Consider the following 15071-nt stretch of genomic DNA (forward strand, 5'->3'; position numbering starts at 1 on the left):
ATGTGAAGTATACTTTGATTCAATTGTCTAACTTGATTGAACTTTATTTGATTTGATTTTAAGTTAATGAATAAAGAAATACATTATCAATGTGTAATATTAGACCTGGCAAATGGGCCATTTGGGTCGGGTCACTTTCAAGTCGGGTCCTTTCGGATCAGCTAACATTCGGGTCGGGTATGGGTTGGGTCGGGTCGATTCGGGTTTTGGGTCAACTCCGGGTCAGGAATCGGGTCAGGTCAATTTCGGGTCGGGTATGTTCGGGTCGGGTCAATTTCGGGTCAAGTATGTTCGGGTCATATTCGGGTCAGGTCAAAATCTGGTCGAGTCATGTTCGGATTGTTTTATATTTTGTTATTGTTATAACAAACACTATCAATTCAGTTTATGAGCTTATCTACAATTAAAGATGAACAATTTGAGTTATTTTTGGTACAAGACATTTTAACTTCAATTATAAGGTAATTTTAGTTCAGGACATTTTGAATATCGAGTTTGTTCGGGTCAATTTCGGGTATCGGGTCTGTTCGGATCAAACAATTCGGGTCAATTTCGGGTCGGGTCAACTTTAGGTCGGGTTAGTTTGGGTGTCGGGTTAGGATCGGGTCAACTCCATTTTCCGGTCGGGTATGAGTCGGGTCGGGTCAATTTCGGATTTCGGGTCAATTTCGGGTTATGGATCGGGTCATTCGGATCTGGGTCAAGATTGCCAGGTCTAATGTGTATACTTCCATCATAGTTGTATAATATAATAATAATATAGTGCATATTTATACATTTATAATGCATGTCAAACTCTAGAACTTTGACCTAAAATTCTCATTATTAGTATATACAAAAAATAAAGTTATGTGAGACATTGTTAATTAGATTTGCCTTAATAATGGATGTGTAGTTTAATAATATCAATTTTATTTATTTATTTAATTATTGTATAGTTTTTAGTTAATAATGTAAAGATTTGATAGTCAAAGGTATATTTATTGACAAAATGAAATAGTATAGGTATTATATTATCTTATGTCATACCTTTTACAAATATGAAATTAAAGATGTGTGATAATAAGCAAACTAAATCTAATATGATTTTGATAAGAATAAATATTGTTCTCATTGACTGAACTGAACTTATTAGAGTTGAAGTGAACTGAAATGAAATGAATATTTTATGAGAGAAGGAAATTAGGAGCTGAACTAAAAATAATCTGATGAGAACAGGGCCTAAAACTACCTTGCCAAAAAAAAAAAAAGTACTAAAACTAATATACTATAGTTAGGTACGGAGTAATAAGAATATGGTGAAAAAGAGAATAAAGCCTAAACCTAAAAAAAAAAATAATAATAAAAAAAATTATTAGTATTTTATTTATTTATTTTTATTTTTTTGGTTTACTTGTTTTTATCATTCATTTGCTAATTTATTTTTTTATTTTTATTTTTTATTTTTTTTATATGAACTTAGATTCTGTTCTATTCACCTTATTTCCACTTATTTCAGGGTTAATAAGTTCAGATAAGATAAGTTTAGAAAAAATAAGTTTAGATAAGTTCAGATAAGTTGTGATAAGGATTAATCAGGGCTACCAAGTCTAATTTATACTCCCTCCATGTTTTTTTTAAGTGTTATAGTTTGGCCGGCACATAGTTTTAGGCAATTTAATTGACTTAAATAGAATAAGAGGTAAGTGAGGTAGTTGGAGTATTAAAAAATTGTAAAAAAAAAAAAAGTGAAGTAAATAGTTTATTAAAAAGTAATGAATGTGCGTGAGAAGAAAGATATAATAAAAAAAAAAGTAGTAGTGGATTTTGGTGGGGACCATGAGAGGAGAGAGATATAATATTTTAATGTAGCTTTTTGCCAAAAAAGGAAGTGTAAAACTTATTAAAACACAGTCGGATTTGGTAAATGTAACACTTATTAAAACACGGAGGGGGTAACTAAGATATGTTCTAATAAGGGCTAATAAGTTCAAAAAAGTTCAGATAAGATCAAATAAGTTCAAATAAGTTCAGCTAAGTAAAAATCAGGTGAATAGAACACACCCATAGTTTGTTAAACAAATCTTTTATTTCTGAAATTTATTTGTTTTTGCTTAATTACTTAGACTTTATTTCCATAAACCAGCTATATTAAGTTGAGTAAGATATATAAAAACCTTAAAGTGTTATTATTGTTAATAAATAGGAGTTGAAAATATGGTGATGCTCACATAGGGACTTGTTTTGTCTTAAAAGGCAAATTAGAGAAAGATTAGATATAAAGAAGGATGACGTGGCAATACCTGTTTAGACACATGACATATTTATAACTATTTTTAAGTTGCTGACTATCCAACAAATCCATGGTAATGAGCAGCCTCCCAATAAAAAACTATCACTTTCCTCTTTTATTGTTTTTCTTCAAACTTTTTTTGGCTGATTTCCATCACTACCTTACATTCACTCGATAAAACTACATTTTCACCAACTTGACATACTTTAACCAACTACATCCATGCGACAGTTATACAATACTTCCTTTGTTTTTTTGGACAATAATATAGATGTTTTAGTTTATTTGTTTCATTAAATGACATAAGTATTAGAAATAGGAAAACTAAAAACATATTAGAAAATAAAGTTGTTCATTAAAGGAATGAAACGAGTAATAAATCGAGACATTTTAAAAAGGGGTAATCCAATTTGAAACAAAAGTATTTTATTTACGTACCGAATACTTTGATAATATTTGATTACGTATACCATAAGCAAAACTTATTTCGTATACAGATATACTTGCTTCACTCCAATGTCTCTATTTTAAAGGACTTACTATATTACCTTGTACATTAACAACTGTATCGTTCAACATATTATAACTTGTGATTACTATTCTCGAACTCCAAGATTATTATTAATCTTCAAAATATCATCTTCCTCTAATCTTAACATACAAATAATTAAGGATATTTATTGAAAACTAGTTGTCAAACAATCACTTGATAAAATTCCATTATTACCAACTTGTATACTTTAATATTTGGCAGTATCCCTCATTTCTCTCTCTTAGAATCAATCTCTCTCTAATTAGGGAAGATCAACATAATTAATTAACTAGTACAGTGTATAATACAAATGTAACTACACCTTCTTTTATTATTTAATTAATAATTAGTCAGTTATTGGCATTTCTCTTAACTCTTGACAGTAGAAACGGTTCATGGCAACCGCAGTTCTGTGCTTTAGCCAGCTTTAGTGTTCAGAGTTTGCAGGAAATAAGTGGGGAAAAAAAGAGGGATTTTTTAAATTAAATTTTTATTCTGAAAAGATTGCTTGGTTTTTGGGTTTCTGTAGATTAAATTATATTCTTATTGCTTAAAAATTACTGCTATTTTCTGGGTGAGAAGTGATTTTGCTTAAAATTCACAAATTTGGTGAATTTTTTTTTGTTCTTGGTTTATGGGTGTGTTTAATTTTCCATGATTAAAAAGGTTAAAATTCAGAGATTTGAATTTTATACTACTTCATGGGATGGGGTTGACGCTTCAAGTTACTTGGCAATTGATGAATCTATTCATCATTGCTGTTGCTATTCTTGTTCCAGGATCTTCAGGTAATAAATTTAATTTCCAATGTGCTATTTTATAATCTTTTTGAGATTTTGTTGTTCAATTTTTGATTAATTTGGTTAGTTTTATCTATAATCTCATCTGGGTTATCACATTTTCTGAATATTGATTTGGGTTATTTTTTTCATTAAATTTTGCTGTATTTTTTGGGAGATTTTGAATATACAAAATGCTGAAGATTGTAAAATTGGTGGAGAATTAGGGGGTTGAGAACAAGATCATTGGTTTGATTCTAATTTCTGCTGTCAAAATTCCTGTGTTGGTGACACATGTAACAGTGATTGATGTTCATATATCAGTCTTCTCTGTTAGAATACGAATTTCCTTTAAAGTAAGATTAAGCTTTTAAGTATGGACTAATTCCAACTTCTAATGCATGAAATTTGTTGTTTGAGCATTTGCTGGATTCTACTTGTACATTACCCCGGTTGCCATCTGGTTGTTGGATGAGCCGTACTTTGTCTGCTTCTCCCTTTACCGGAGGATGTCGTGGCCTTTTTAGCCTGCAATATGACTTGACTGCAGTCTGGTTTCTGCCTCAATGTTGTTTAGTAGTGGCCAATGTAACGTGGTTGATAAATGAGCTTCCATGCCAGTTATTGCATGCTGATAAAATTAATGACAACTTAGTAAACCTTAGGGTGCAATTAGTGACCACAATCTTTCTTATGGTTTTAGGTTGCACTTTCTTGTAATCTTTCCAATCCTTGGAACTTTGGTGGAAAGTAGTCTGTCAACTATTTTGATTTGGTTAGGGAGAAGATTTTGTACATCCAAACCTGATTATGACCAGCCTAACAGTGAGATACACACTGGTGGATAATTGTGATTTTGAAACCGAATGATTTAGCAAACCTGAATACCATTTTGACTTCTATGATCGTAATAATCTGCAGGTTTTGGTGAACCTTTGTCCCTAAAGTCTTCATCTCCAATTCCTTCCATAGAAGCACAAGTGCCTAATTCCATACTTAAACAAGAGCCACTGCAAAATGGTAAGTTGTTGATTCTAATAGCATATGTGCTACTGCTTTATAGAACAAAATTTTCAAGCTAATGAGTTTGTGTTTATCTATGAATTAGGATTGATCGTTCAGCCTCCCATTTCATCTCCATCAATCAATTCGCCTCCAGTTTATCAATTAATCCAAGGGCCACCACCCTTCCTGTCACCTAGACAATCAAATACACTGCCATCACAGCATGGCTTTTCAAAACTTATGCCAACACAAACTCCCCGTGATTCCACTCCAACATCATCTGAGGAATCACCAAGCTATTCAGTTTTTCCATCTGCAAAGGCTACACAAGAATCCACGTCACCACCTGTGTCCGAGCAGTCAAATGATTTGGCACCATCTTTACAAGTTGCTAAACCACCACAATATACAACACAACCTGCTAGTGATGAGCCATCATATGATTCAATTATGACACCGTCTGTTCAGCCACCACATGCTTTAGCTGTTCCGCTTACTGCAAAGCCGCCAATAGCCATACCTCAAGTGCCAAGTACTGTACCACCACCAGAGCCTTTCCCATTAGCATCTCCTTCACCACATTTGGAAGTTTCACAACATAATACAACCATGCAATCCCCTCCTATTCCTCCGATACCGGCATCTGAGGCCCCAATTGTTTCAACATCACCCTCTGTTTTGGTTCCACAGGTTGCAAAGCCCCTAGATCTTAAGCCCCCATTGCCAGCTGCAGGGCCACCACATGCGTCGGCTATTCCACTAGCAGCAAAGCCACCGGTGGCCATATCTCAACAACCAACTTCTCAACCACCAGAGGCTCTAGCATCTCCTTCACCACCACTGGAAGTTTCACAACAGAATTCAACCATGAAGTCACCTCCTATGTCTAGAGCTGACGCTCCAGTTATATCAACTCCACCGACTGTATTGGCCCCTTCACATGCTTCATCTCAGCCACTAGATGCTAGGCCTCCTCAAAGTAAGCCAACAGATTTTAAGCCCCTGTCACCTGTTGCAGAAACACCACATGCAAAGTCACCTGGGACCTTACCTCAATTGCCAAGTCCTGAACCACCAAAGGCGTTACCTCAAGCATTTCCCTCACCACCACCAAAATTCTCGCAACATACTTTGACCATGCAGTCCCCTCCTATTCCTGCTGATACCACAGTAAATTTAACTACCCCGACTGTTATGGCCCCATCACATGCTTCTTCTCAGCCATTAGTTGCAAAACCTCCTCAGAGTTCTGATCTTCCATTTGTTGCTAAGCCCCCATTGCCTGTTGCTGAACCACCACATGCTTCACCAGCAAAGCCTCCAGTGGTCATACCTCAACTGCCTTATGCTCAACCACCAGAAGTATTACCTCACATTCCTGCTGCTGAGGCCCCAGCTAACTCAACTTCACCTGCTGTTTTGGCCCCGACACATGCATTAGCTCAACCACCACGAGCTGCTAAACCTTCTCACATTCCGGCTCTTCCACTGGCCGCAAACCCACCGTTTCCTGAGCCCCCATTGCCTATAGAGCCACCACAAGGATTGAATTTGACACCTCCCCCAAAGGCATTGCCAATTTTACCTTTGCTACCCCCTACGATGCCACCACATCCTTTAGATACGCAGTCTCCTCCACCTCAGTTACGCATGCCAAATGCATCATCTCCTCCGCCTCAGTTGAGCATGCCGAATACATCTTCTCCTTTGCCTCAACCCGTGCCACCTCATCAATCATCTCCCCCTTCACAATTGGTATCACCATATACGATGTCTCCCCCACCACAGTTGGTCTTGCCACATGCTCCTCCCCCAACTACTACCGTGCCTTCAAATGCTTCTCTTCCTCCTTCAATGGCGCCTCCTACGTTGGACCCTCCACCAACTTTAGCTTCACCTTCTCCTCTTCCATCAAATGTTTTATCTCCTCCGCCTCAACATGTGCCACCAATTCTATCTTCTCCTCCCCCTCAACTGATCCCTCCTATTGCATCTTCTCCTCTTCCTCAATTGATCCCTCCACCTGCCTCTCCTCCAACATCTGCGTTCCCCTCAAATGCTTCGGTACCACCGTCTTCTGTGATGCCTCCACCAGATTTACCTTTACCACCCCCAGCTGTTCAACCCCATTCGTCTGCTATGCCATCACATGCATCAGCTCCACTACCTCAATTGGCACCACCTCATCCCTCACCACCTCCCTATGATTTTCCTGCACCACCACCGTTAGAGTTACCTCACGTCTCCCATCCACGTTCGTCCATTGTACCGGGAGAAGTTCCACCAAATGCTTCTCCTCCATCCCCTTTCTTGACTCCTCTGTCTCCAGCTTCACCTGCAAACCCGTCGCAACCTTTATCTGCTCCTCCATCTTCAGAGCCATTACATTCCTCTGTTCCACCTTCTCCAGTAAGGCAACAAACTGTTCCCGCCGCACCCCCTCATTCTTCTCAAAGAAAAGAAACACCGGATATGGCTCCTCCACCATCACTAGCTTCTCCAGGTATGTCAACTTATATGAAAGTGTATCCTTGCATTGTACTTCTTCTTTATATTCAATTAATCTGAATTCTACCTACATCTCAGAGCGATCACCTTCTCCAAGAACATTGCCAGAAGGTGTGCCACCTGGCCCCGAAGTTACTCCAAGATCCCTTCCCCCGAGTTCTCATCAGTTAGAAGCACCAAATCATGCTCCCATCTCGAGACCAAAATTTTCAGGTACCTGTGTCTTTCTGTCAGTCTTCCAGGGAGTTAATATTACCAGTATTATTTGACATAGATGTACCACCAATCTTGTTTGCATATAATTTGCTATGCATTACCTGTATATGGCTCATTGAACCCAGTGTCAAACTTTCTGTTTGGCTTGAACTCGTTTAACAGAACCAAATACATCCCCATCATCTGCTCCACCTCCAAGCAATAACCCTGTTAGTGGTAGGTCTGCACCAACGACACCTCCAGGTAGAGCACCAGATCAATCACCAGAGGACAAGTTTTCACCACATCATGGTAAGAATATAATGAAGATATCTGTCTTATTTGTGTTAAAGAAACTTGTCTGCTAGACTAAAAAATTTCCGTTCCTTGTTTTGTGGGATCATCCCTTGATAAAGCTCCGTCAAAACCCAAATTAGAGAGACACAGTGCAAATGCTCCCGCCCCATTCTCATTCAGAGTGCCTCCTGCAATCAACAGATCTCATCATTCACTACATCACTCTCCAGTTACTGGTACTGTTTGGTTTGATTCATTGTTTCTGTTGACATTAGAGGGTCTCTAGCTCTCTTATACTTGTAGGTGTAGGAGGCTAAAACTTTAGGTGGTAAATTTGTATTAAATGCGGGCGGGAAAGTGACTAGATATGAAGAGTAAATGATGTATTGTGCTAAGGGGCTTAAATAGTAAGACATGAACTTGAAACAAGAGTAAAAACGTTGGAGATGCAATACCCTAGGGTGGCGTAGATTTTAGAACATAACCTTGCTGTAAAATGATTGTTTCCTTGTTCACATGCTTATCTCAATTTTTTCTTGAATTCTCCTGGATTTGATGGAATATTAACTTATACACAGATCTTAGATGGATCAGATTCCCTAGATTTATGCATGTAATCAATAAGACGATGAACTAAAAACTTCATAAACCTAGCTATGTATGTAAATGCATCTTAAAATCATGTATCACATCTATAATCTAGGTGATAGCACACTCTCAAAACAATATAGCTTTAATTCCAAAAGGATTTGGGGCTGGCTAATATGAACTCTTATTCAAAGCCATTTGTGAAAATCAAAACAAGAAAAATCAGTTGAGAAAGTAAACAAGTAGAGTGGAAAGGGCAAGTTGGACACGCTCTAATATTTTACTGAAAACTAATTCAGTGAACATCACATTTTTAGAGTAATTTCCAGGAATTTTTCTGTTAGAAGCTCCGTTGATCCATAAATCCGCAAGGACATCTAGTTTCACTACTGTTCATGCTTCACTATCTCCTTACTAGCACCATGTGAAGGATCTCATTTTTCGGTGCCTTCTCCATCAACCTCTATTGATACATAATCACCTTTACGTAAGGAATAAATAAAATTTATTTTCCTACTTCAATCATTGTTCCTCCTCCCACTAGCTTGAAATCATATTCATAATGTTGTTTGAGTTAGTTAATTCATGTATTCATAGTAATTAATCCTATCTTTCTTCTTTTGAGATGGAGTTGTAAATTCTTTTTTTGGGGGGGTTTATGTTCAAGCTGAAAGCCTAGGTTTCTAATGCTCCTAAACGAATGCCAAATTATTGCCAATGGCTTGACAATGATATCATTTGTTTTCTGTTTGTTTATTTCAGGATCTCCAACAGCTATGGCCCCTTTACCATCTCCTCCAGGAATTCCTGAAATTACTCCTGCGTCTTCACCCCTCCAGATGGCTTCGCCTGGTAATTCTGGAAGTAAGTAAAACACTTGTTGATATGCATTCTAATTCTGTATCTGTATAGAAATGGCTTATTTATTTTAAACATTTTTTCTTCTTGCAAGTTCCCCTTCTCTCTCCTAAAATTTCTCCTTCTGGGTCTTCAACAAGGAAAACAAAGAGACCACTTGCACCACCAATTCGGTCATTACCGCCTCCACCACCCAATGCAGGTCCATAAGCCCTCACTCCTCTTTATGTTATGCTTGTCTTTATCTCTTTCTTTATCTGCATTAATCTAACACAGGTTGACTATATTGTAGATTGCGCATACCTTACGTGCCCCGAGCCTTTTACAAATACGCCTCCTGGATCACCCTGTGGTTGTGTCTGGCCAATGCAAGTTGGGTTGCGCCTTAGTGTGCCTTTGTATACATTTTTCCCTTTGGTATCAGAGTTGTCCAGGGAAATTGCAGCCGGGGTATTTATGAAACAAAGTCAAGTTCGCGTAATGGGAGCCAATGCAGCAAGCCAGGAATCAGATAAAACTATTGCCCTAGTCGACTTGGTACCCCTTGATGAAAAATTTGACAATGTTACAGCCTTGTTGACATTTCAGAGGTTCTGGCACAAGCAGGTCGTCATAGACAAGTCCATATTTGGTGATTATGACGTGCTGTACGTACGCTATCCAGGTATTACCCTATAGCTAAATGCCTCTGGTTGTTTGATTCTCCTTCTTTTCTTTTTTTATTTCTTCTGGTGACAAAGTGAAATATTTGACAGGTGAAAAGAGTGTTCCTTTGTTCTTACTTCTTTCACTAAAACGTAAAAATTGATCATTATTTAAAATTTATCGTTGATTTCATCTTTGATATTTTAGGTCTCCCTGCATCTCCACCTATGGCTCCTGCTGACATTGCGGTCATTAATGGCATGCCTTACTCTGTTCGAGACCCTAATCAGAATAGTGTGCATCCTCTGGGAGTTGATGTGTCTAAGCAGAAGCATAAAAAAAGACTTAGTGGCATTGTTATTGCTGCTATAATTTTTTCAGCAATTGTTTGTGTATTGATCTGCTGTTCTGTAGCTTGGGTTCTGCTATTCAGACATACGAACCGTGATCCTGAACCAGCACAAATTGCACGTGGTCTACCTTCACTTGGAAGATCATCAGGTGATACCCTTGTTATCCTTTCACCCACTTAAGTCCTCCTAGATTACTTAAAATGATTAACCCCCCCCCCCCCCCCCCCCCCCCCGCCCTATATATTTAATTAATACTTCAATATACTTGCTGCTTTCTTAAAAAAGACTGAAATAAAAAAAAAAAAAAATTTCCCACTCACACCCCTGAAAAAGCAATGACCCACTTCGTCATAAGGAACCGTATTATATAAAGAAAGGAACATAACATGATAATCAGTTGAAAGAGTTTGAAAAAAGGTGAGTTAAGTGAGTACGATTATGTTGATCTTGTTGTTTCCTTGATCTTTCAAAAGCATTGCATAACAAATATAAAAGAGAGTACTCAGAGTTGTGTTGCCATGACTCCTGCAAACTTAAGTAGCCAATTTCCTAATCAGCCAAAAGAAGGAATAAAAAGGAGATATGAAGGCAATGATTGAATTCATAGTTAGGTTCCAGGAATTTTTACTAACTTGAGTCCAATTTCTGTGAAGTGGAAAGAGTTTCTAATGGGCAATTCAATTGTTCTTTCTATGCTTTGTATTAGGAAATTTATTCGCATTTCAAAATTAGGTGTAAATGATTCAGTCATTAAGCCTTTCTACAAATGTAGGTGTGTGTGGCTAAAAGGTCTGTTCAACTGTGTGGTGATGGAGCTCCTCTAACCACCCCCCCCCCCCCCCTCTTTTTCCTGCCCCTACCACACACTTCCTATGGAATGAAAAGAGGCAGCAATGTTATAGACATAGGGGGAATTAAGACTTTAGGAGTTTTGGCATCAGCACAGAGTGACTTTTATTTAGATAAACACTAATGAAATATTTTCTGATCATTATATGGACTGTAATGATACTATTGATTATCAGATATAATTGAAGATTAATAGGTACCTGAACTATTCATATTTCAGGGCCTACAGGGAATTCAATTGGAAGTGGTCCAAGCTCTTCATTGTCAATTGGATCTAACCTTGCGGCATACACTGGATCAGCTAAGACTTTCAGTGCAAGTGAGATAGAAAAGGCCACAGATGGCTTCAGTCCTTCAAGAATAGTCGGGGAAGGCGGTTTTGGTCTTGTATATGGTGGTGTTCTGGAAGATGAAACTAGTGTTGCTGTAAAGGTTCTCAAGAGAGATGATCAGCAGGGAGGTCGGGAATTCTTGGCTGAAGTCGAAATGCTTAGCCGTCTTCATCACAGGAATTTGGTCAAGTTAATTGGCATTTGTACCGATGAGCATTTACGTTGCTTAATTTATGAACTTATTCCGAATGGCAGTGTTGAGTCTCATCTACATGGTAGTAAAGTTATATTATTGTTGTTGTTTCTCCTTCCTCTCTTTTAAACTAAAACAGCATGACTAACTGCTGGCTCTTGTGCTATTAGGGACAGATAAAGAAACCGCTCCTCTTGATTGGGCTTCTCGGATGAAGATAGCACTTGGTGCTGCACGTGGTCTTGCCTATTTGCATGAGGATTCCAGTCCTCGAGTCATTCATAGAGATTTTAAGTCCAGCAACATCTTGTTGGAGAATGATTTCACACCAAAAGTCTCAGACTTTGGCTTGGCTCGTTCTGCTATGGATGGAGATAATCAACACATCTCTACACGTGTTATGGGAACTTTTGGGTATGAAAATTTCCTTTGTCTTTAGCATGATGATCTGGAGAAATTTGCTAGTTTTAATGTTTCACTGTATTTGAGCTATTGAGTTTTCTGTGAATGCTTCCTCTTTTGTTGGAGAAAGTATACACAATTCTGGTGCTTGCTTGATTATATTCTATGGATTCCTGGTTGTTTGTGATGACTTGTCTTTCATTTCTGGGACTGGGGAGAATGGTGCGGCCACTGATAAATCCATGTTATCAACTATAATTTGGAAATTTTTAGTTATTAATCCCAGTAAAAATTACGGAGTAATATTTTATTTTAAAGGTATAAATACATGGGATCTGAAAAACATAATGGCCTTAATTTAATTTTAGCTAGGATCAAGTGAGAATGGAATTAAAATGAGTAAGTTAAAATGAGGATTCATGTGTATCTTTTTTGAATTGAATATGCATCTACTTTGAATTAGAAATACATGATTTTTATGTTCAATTTCTTTTATCAAGAGTTTTTTAGAAATCTTGTACATTTAAACTCAAGAAAGAAAAATATGAACTTCGTGTATCCAATCCACAGGAAGATGTATATTTAACTCTTAATTTTGCACATAAATCTTGTGAAGTGCCATCTTACTACATCTCTTCCCTCTTTAATTTATTTCTGTTATCACTTCCCTCTCCAATAAAATTCATGTTTCAGCTGTCATTGTAGCTCGGCTTAAACTATCACGAGTTCAGATACTTAAGAAGCATGTGAATAATACAAGTCTCAGAAATATTTTTCAACTAATTTAGCTTACCTACAAAGAGGTTATAACTTTCGCACTCATCAAATTATGTGGTAAGATGAACTAGAAAAAAAGAGTTGCTAGCCTATCCTGAGCATTTGAGCAACCTCTAGCTCGGCATGTTAACCCACCTACTCATGACATTAAAGTTGTAACTTTTTTTAAAGGGTAATGTGCTAGGAATTAGCTCAGGTCAGAAAGATTAGGGAGAGTTTAAGAAGATGATTAAGCAAAATTTAAGCTAAATAACGGATATTTGTATTGAAGATCAATGTAATCTAACAATACAATTACTCTTCATTCGAGAGGAAGAGTAGCTCTCCCAAAACTAAGCCAAGCTTAACAATAATTTTCTGGATGATCATTATTTCTCCTAATGAGGCCTATTTATAGAAAAAGTCTCATAACTAACTCTAACTTATTCCTCAAGACACACTAATAGGCTATGACTAATGTGCCCCTCCCTCAAATATTGATTCCTTGCATAATGATATATGTAACCCTTAGGGCTATATATTAGCATTAAATATACTTCCTAAAATGAAATTAAGTTGGAAATTTATGACATAATCATGCGCAGATCGGTGTAATTAATGTTAATTTATACTCAATATTTCCGTATGATGACTATTTTGAATATCTTGTTTCATTGTACTCTAACTAGGATTGAATGTTCCTTTTGTTTTCTAATTCTTTAAAATTCTTGGCTTTGCTCATGAACACCCCATTCATAATTATATATATATATATATATATATATATATATATATATATATATATATATATATATATATATATTTTGGATAATCTTTAAATGGAAACATTATGACAGTATAGTCCTTTTTTCCTAAGCAGATTTTGCTTCATTTTACTCTAATTAGGATTTCATATTCCATGTTTTTTCCTAATTCTCTTGAATTCTATTTAGGTATGTTGCTCCAGAGTATGCTATGACAGGACACCTTCTTGTAAAGAGTGACGTCTACAGCTATGGAGTTGTTCTTCTCGAGCTTTTAACTGGAAGAAAGCCAGTAGATATGACGCAACCACCTGGCCAAGAAAACCTAGCTGCTTGGACTAGGCCATTCCTCACTACTAAAGAAGGAATAGAATTGATTCTTGACCCCTCTTTAGGGTCTGATGTATCTTTAGATAGTGCGGCGAAAGTTGCCGCTATTGCCTCAATGTGTGTGCAATCTGAGGTGTCTCACCGTCCTTTTATGGGCGAGGTTGTTCAGGCATTGAAGCTAGTATGTGATGAGTGTGATGACTCCAGAGATGGCAACTCTAGACATGGAAGCCATGAAAACTTATCGGTGGATTACGATGATAAAGCAAGCCTAGTTTCAGAGGCACCTGATTATTTACCAACCCAATTATCTCTCCCAAACTATCAATCTACATTAGATGTTGAGAAGGGTATGTCAATGTCTGAAAATTTCAATGCATCAGCAAGGACAAATAAGCAGACATCAGATTCTTTTCGAAGACACTCTGCATCAGGTCCTTTAAAGACGACAAGGGGCCGGAATTTTTGGCAGAAAATGAGGCTGTCTAATGGAAGTGCAAGTGAGCACGGTATTATGTATAGGTTATGGGCAGGGTCACACTGAATGTTCAGAAACTTCTTTTTTAGTTTAGTGCTTGCTTCTCTTTTTTTTTTTTTCAAGGTAATTAGGCATTTTGTTTTCTTTTATGTTAATATCTTACGGAATACGGATAGACGGAAGTGGGATGAATGTTCAAGGACATATTTGGAGGTCTTGTTTATAAGTTTACCCTAAGGATGGAGATTAGAAGAATGAGTACTAGTTTGATTATCTTGTGTTGAGGTAAAGGCATTCATCTGTTTATTGAAATGTATAGAAGATTTTGTAACAATGTTAAATGTAGATTTTTGGGGCAGTTTCAGATGAAATATATTATTTGTTACAATGTAACGATGGTTTCTACGTATAAAACGTATTACTACAGGGAATTGCCAAAAGGAATTCCCTCCTCTCTCGTTCAGCATCAAGATTGACAACTTTCTTTATGGTGGTTGCTTATTTAGGGGTACACGACGGTGGTGTCGGGCACCTTCGTGTACTTTTTCAAGGTCAGGTGCATATGTACCTGGCAAAGTGCTCTACCATCTTCATCATCTGGGTAAAGCGGAGGTTCAATATCATTTATCTTTCTTCTATATATTTAGCATACAGAGTTATCAATTAACAATGATTTGTCTAGCAATGTGCATGGACACATATTTAGATTCAAAAGTACATTTTTTCAATAGTTTTGCACTTTTGCTGTCAAACTAAAATGAAAAACTCTATTAAGGAATAAATTTATTGTATAGAAAATATCAATCAACCCATCAATACATATAATACCAGAGTCTAAAGAATTAGAACAAGTAAAAATATACATATATATATATATACATATACATATATATACATATATATAAAAGTCAAAATAATTGAAATTAAAAAAGAAA

The 15071-nt window shown here is 36.9% G+C and overlaps 1 protein-coding gene across 2 annotated transcripts; it reads left to right on the forward strand.

Moving 5' to 3' along the window:
* The first annotated feature begins 2971 nt into the window (after nt 1–2971).
* LOC145580058 (uncharacterized) lies at nt 2972–14529 on the forward strand. 2 transcript variants are annotated; one of them, XM_081637381.1, is made up of 13 exons: nt 2972–3592; nt 4505–4603; nt 4692–7091; nt 7175–7309; nt 7475–7603; nt 7708–7824; nt 8939–9040; nt 9129–9236; nt 9327–9698; nt 9887–10180; nt 11102–11488; nt 11583–11820; nt 13518–14529. In XM_081637381.1, exons 1-13 carry the CDS (start codon nt 3511–3513, stop codon nt 14200–14202), a joined length of 5148 nt encoding a protein of 1715 aa, XP_081493507.1. In that variant the 5' UTR covers nt 2972–3510; the 3' UTR covers nt 14203–14529. The 2 variants fall into 2 exon arrangements, with proteins under 2 accessions (XP_081493507.1, XP_081493506.1); XM_081637380.1 differs by having other exon boundaries at nt 2976–3592; nt 11577–11820.
* Nucleotides 14530–15071: the final 542 nt, after the last annotated feature.

Source organism: Chenopodium album, chromosome 14 (genome assembly GCF_948465745.1).
Source record: "Chenopodium album chromosome 14, dcCheAlbu1.1, whole genome shotgun sequence".
Classification (NCBI taxonomy): Eukaryota; Viridiplantae; Streptophyta; class Magnoliopsida; order Caryophyllales; family Amaranthaceae; genus Chenopodium; species Chenopodium album.

What these genes read in the sequence shown, in the direction of transcription:
- LOC145580058 (XM_081637380.1), top strand. Translation starts at nt 3,511, where the DNA reads ATGGGGTTGACGCTTCAAGTTACTTGGCAATTGATGAATCTATTCATC. An exon ending in TTCGCCTGGTAATTCTGGAA is followed by an intron (nt 9,041 to 9,128) that starts GTAAGTAAAACA and finishes TCTTCTTGCAAG; the next exon opens with TTCCCCTTCTCTCTCCTAAA. An exon ending in GCTGTACGTACGCTATCCAG is followed by an intron (nt 9,699 to 9,886) that starts GTATTACCCTAT and finishes TTGATATTTTAG; the next exon opens with GTCTCCCTGCATCTCCACCT.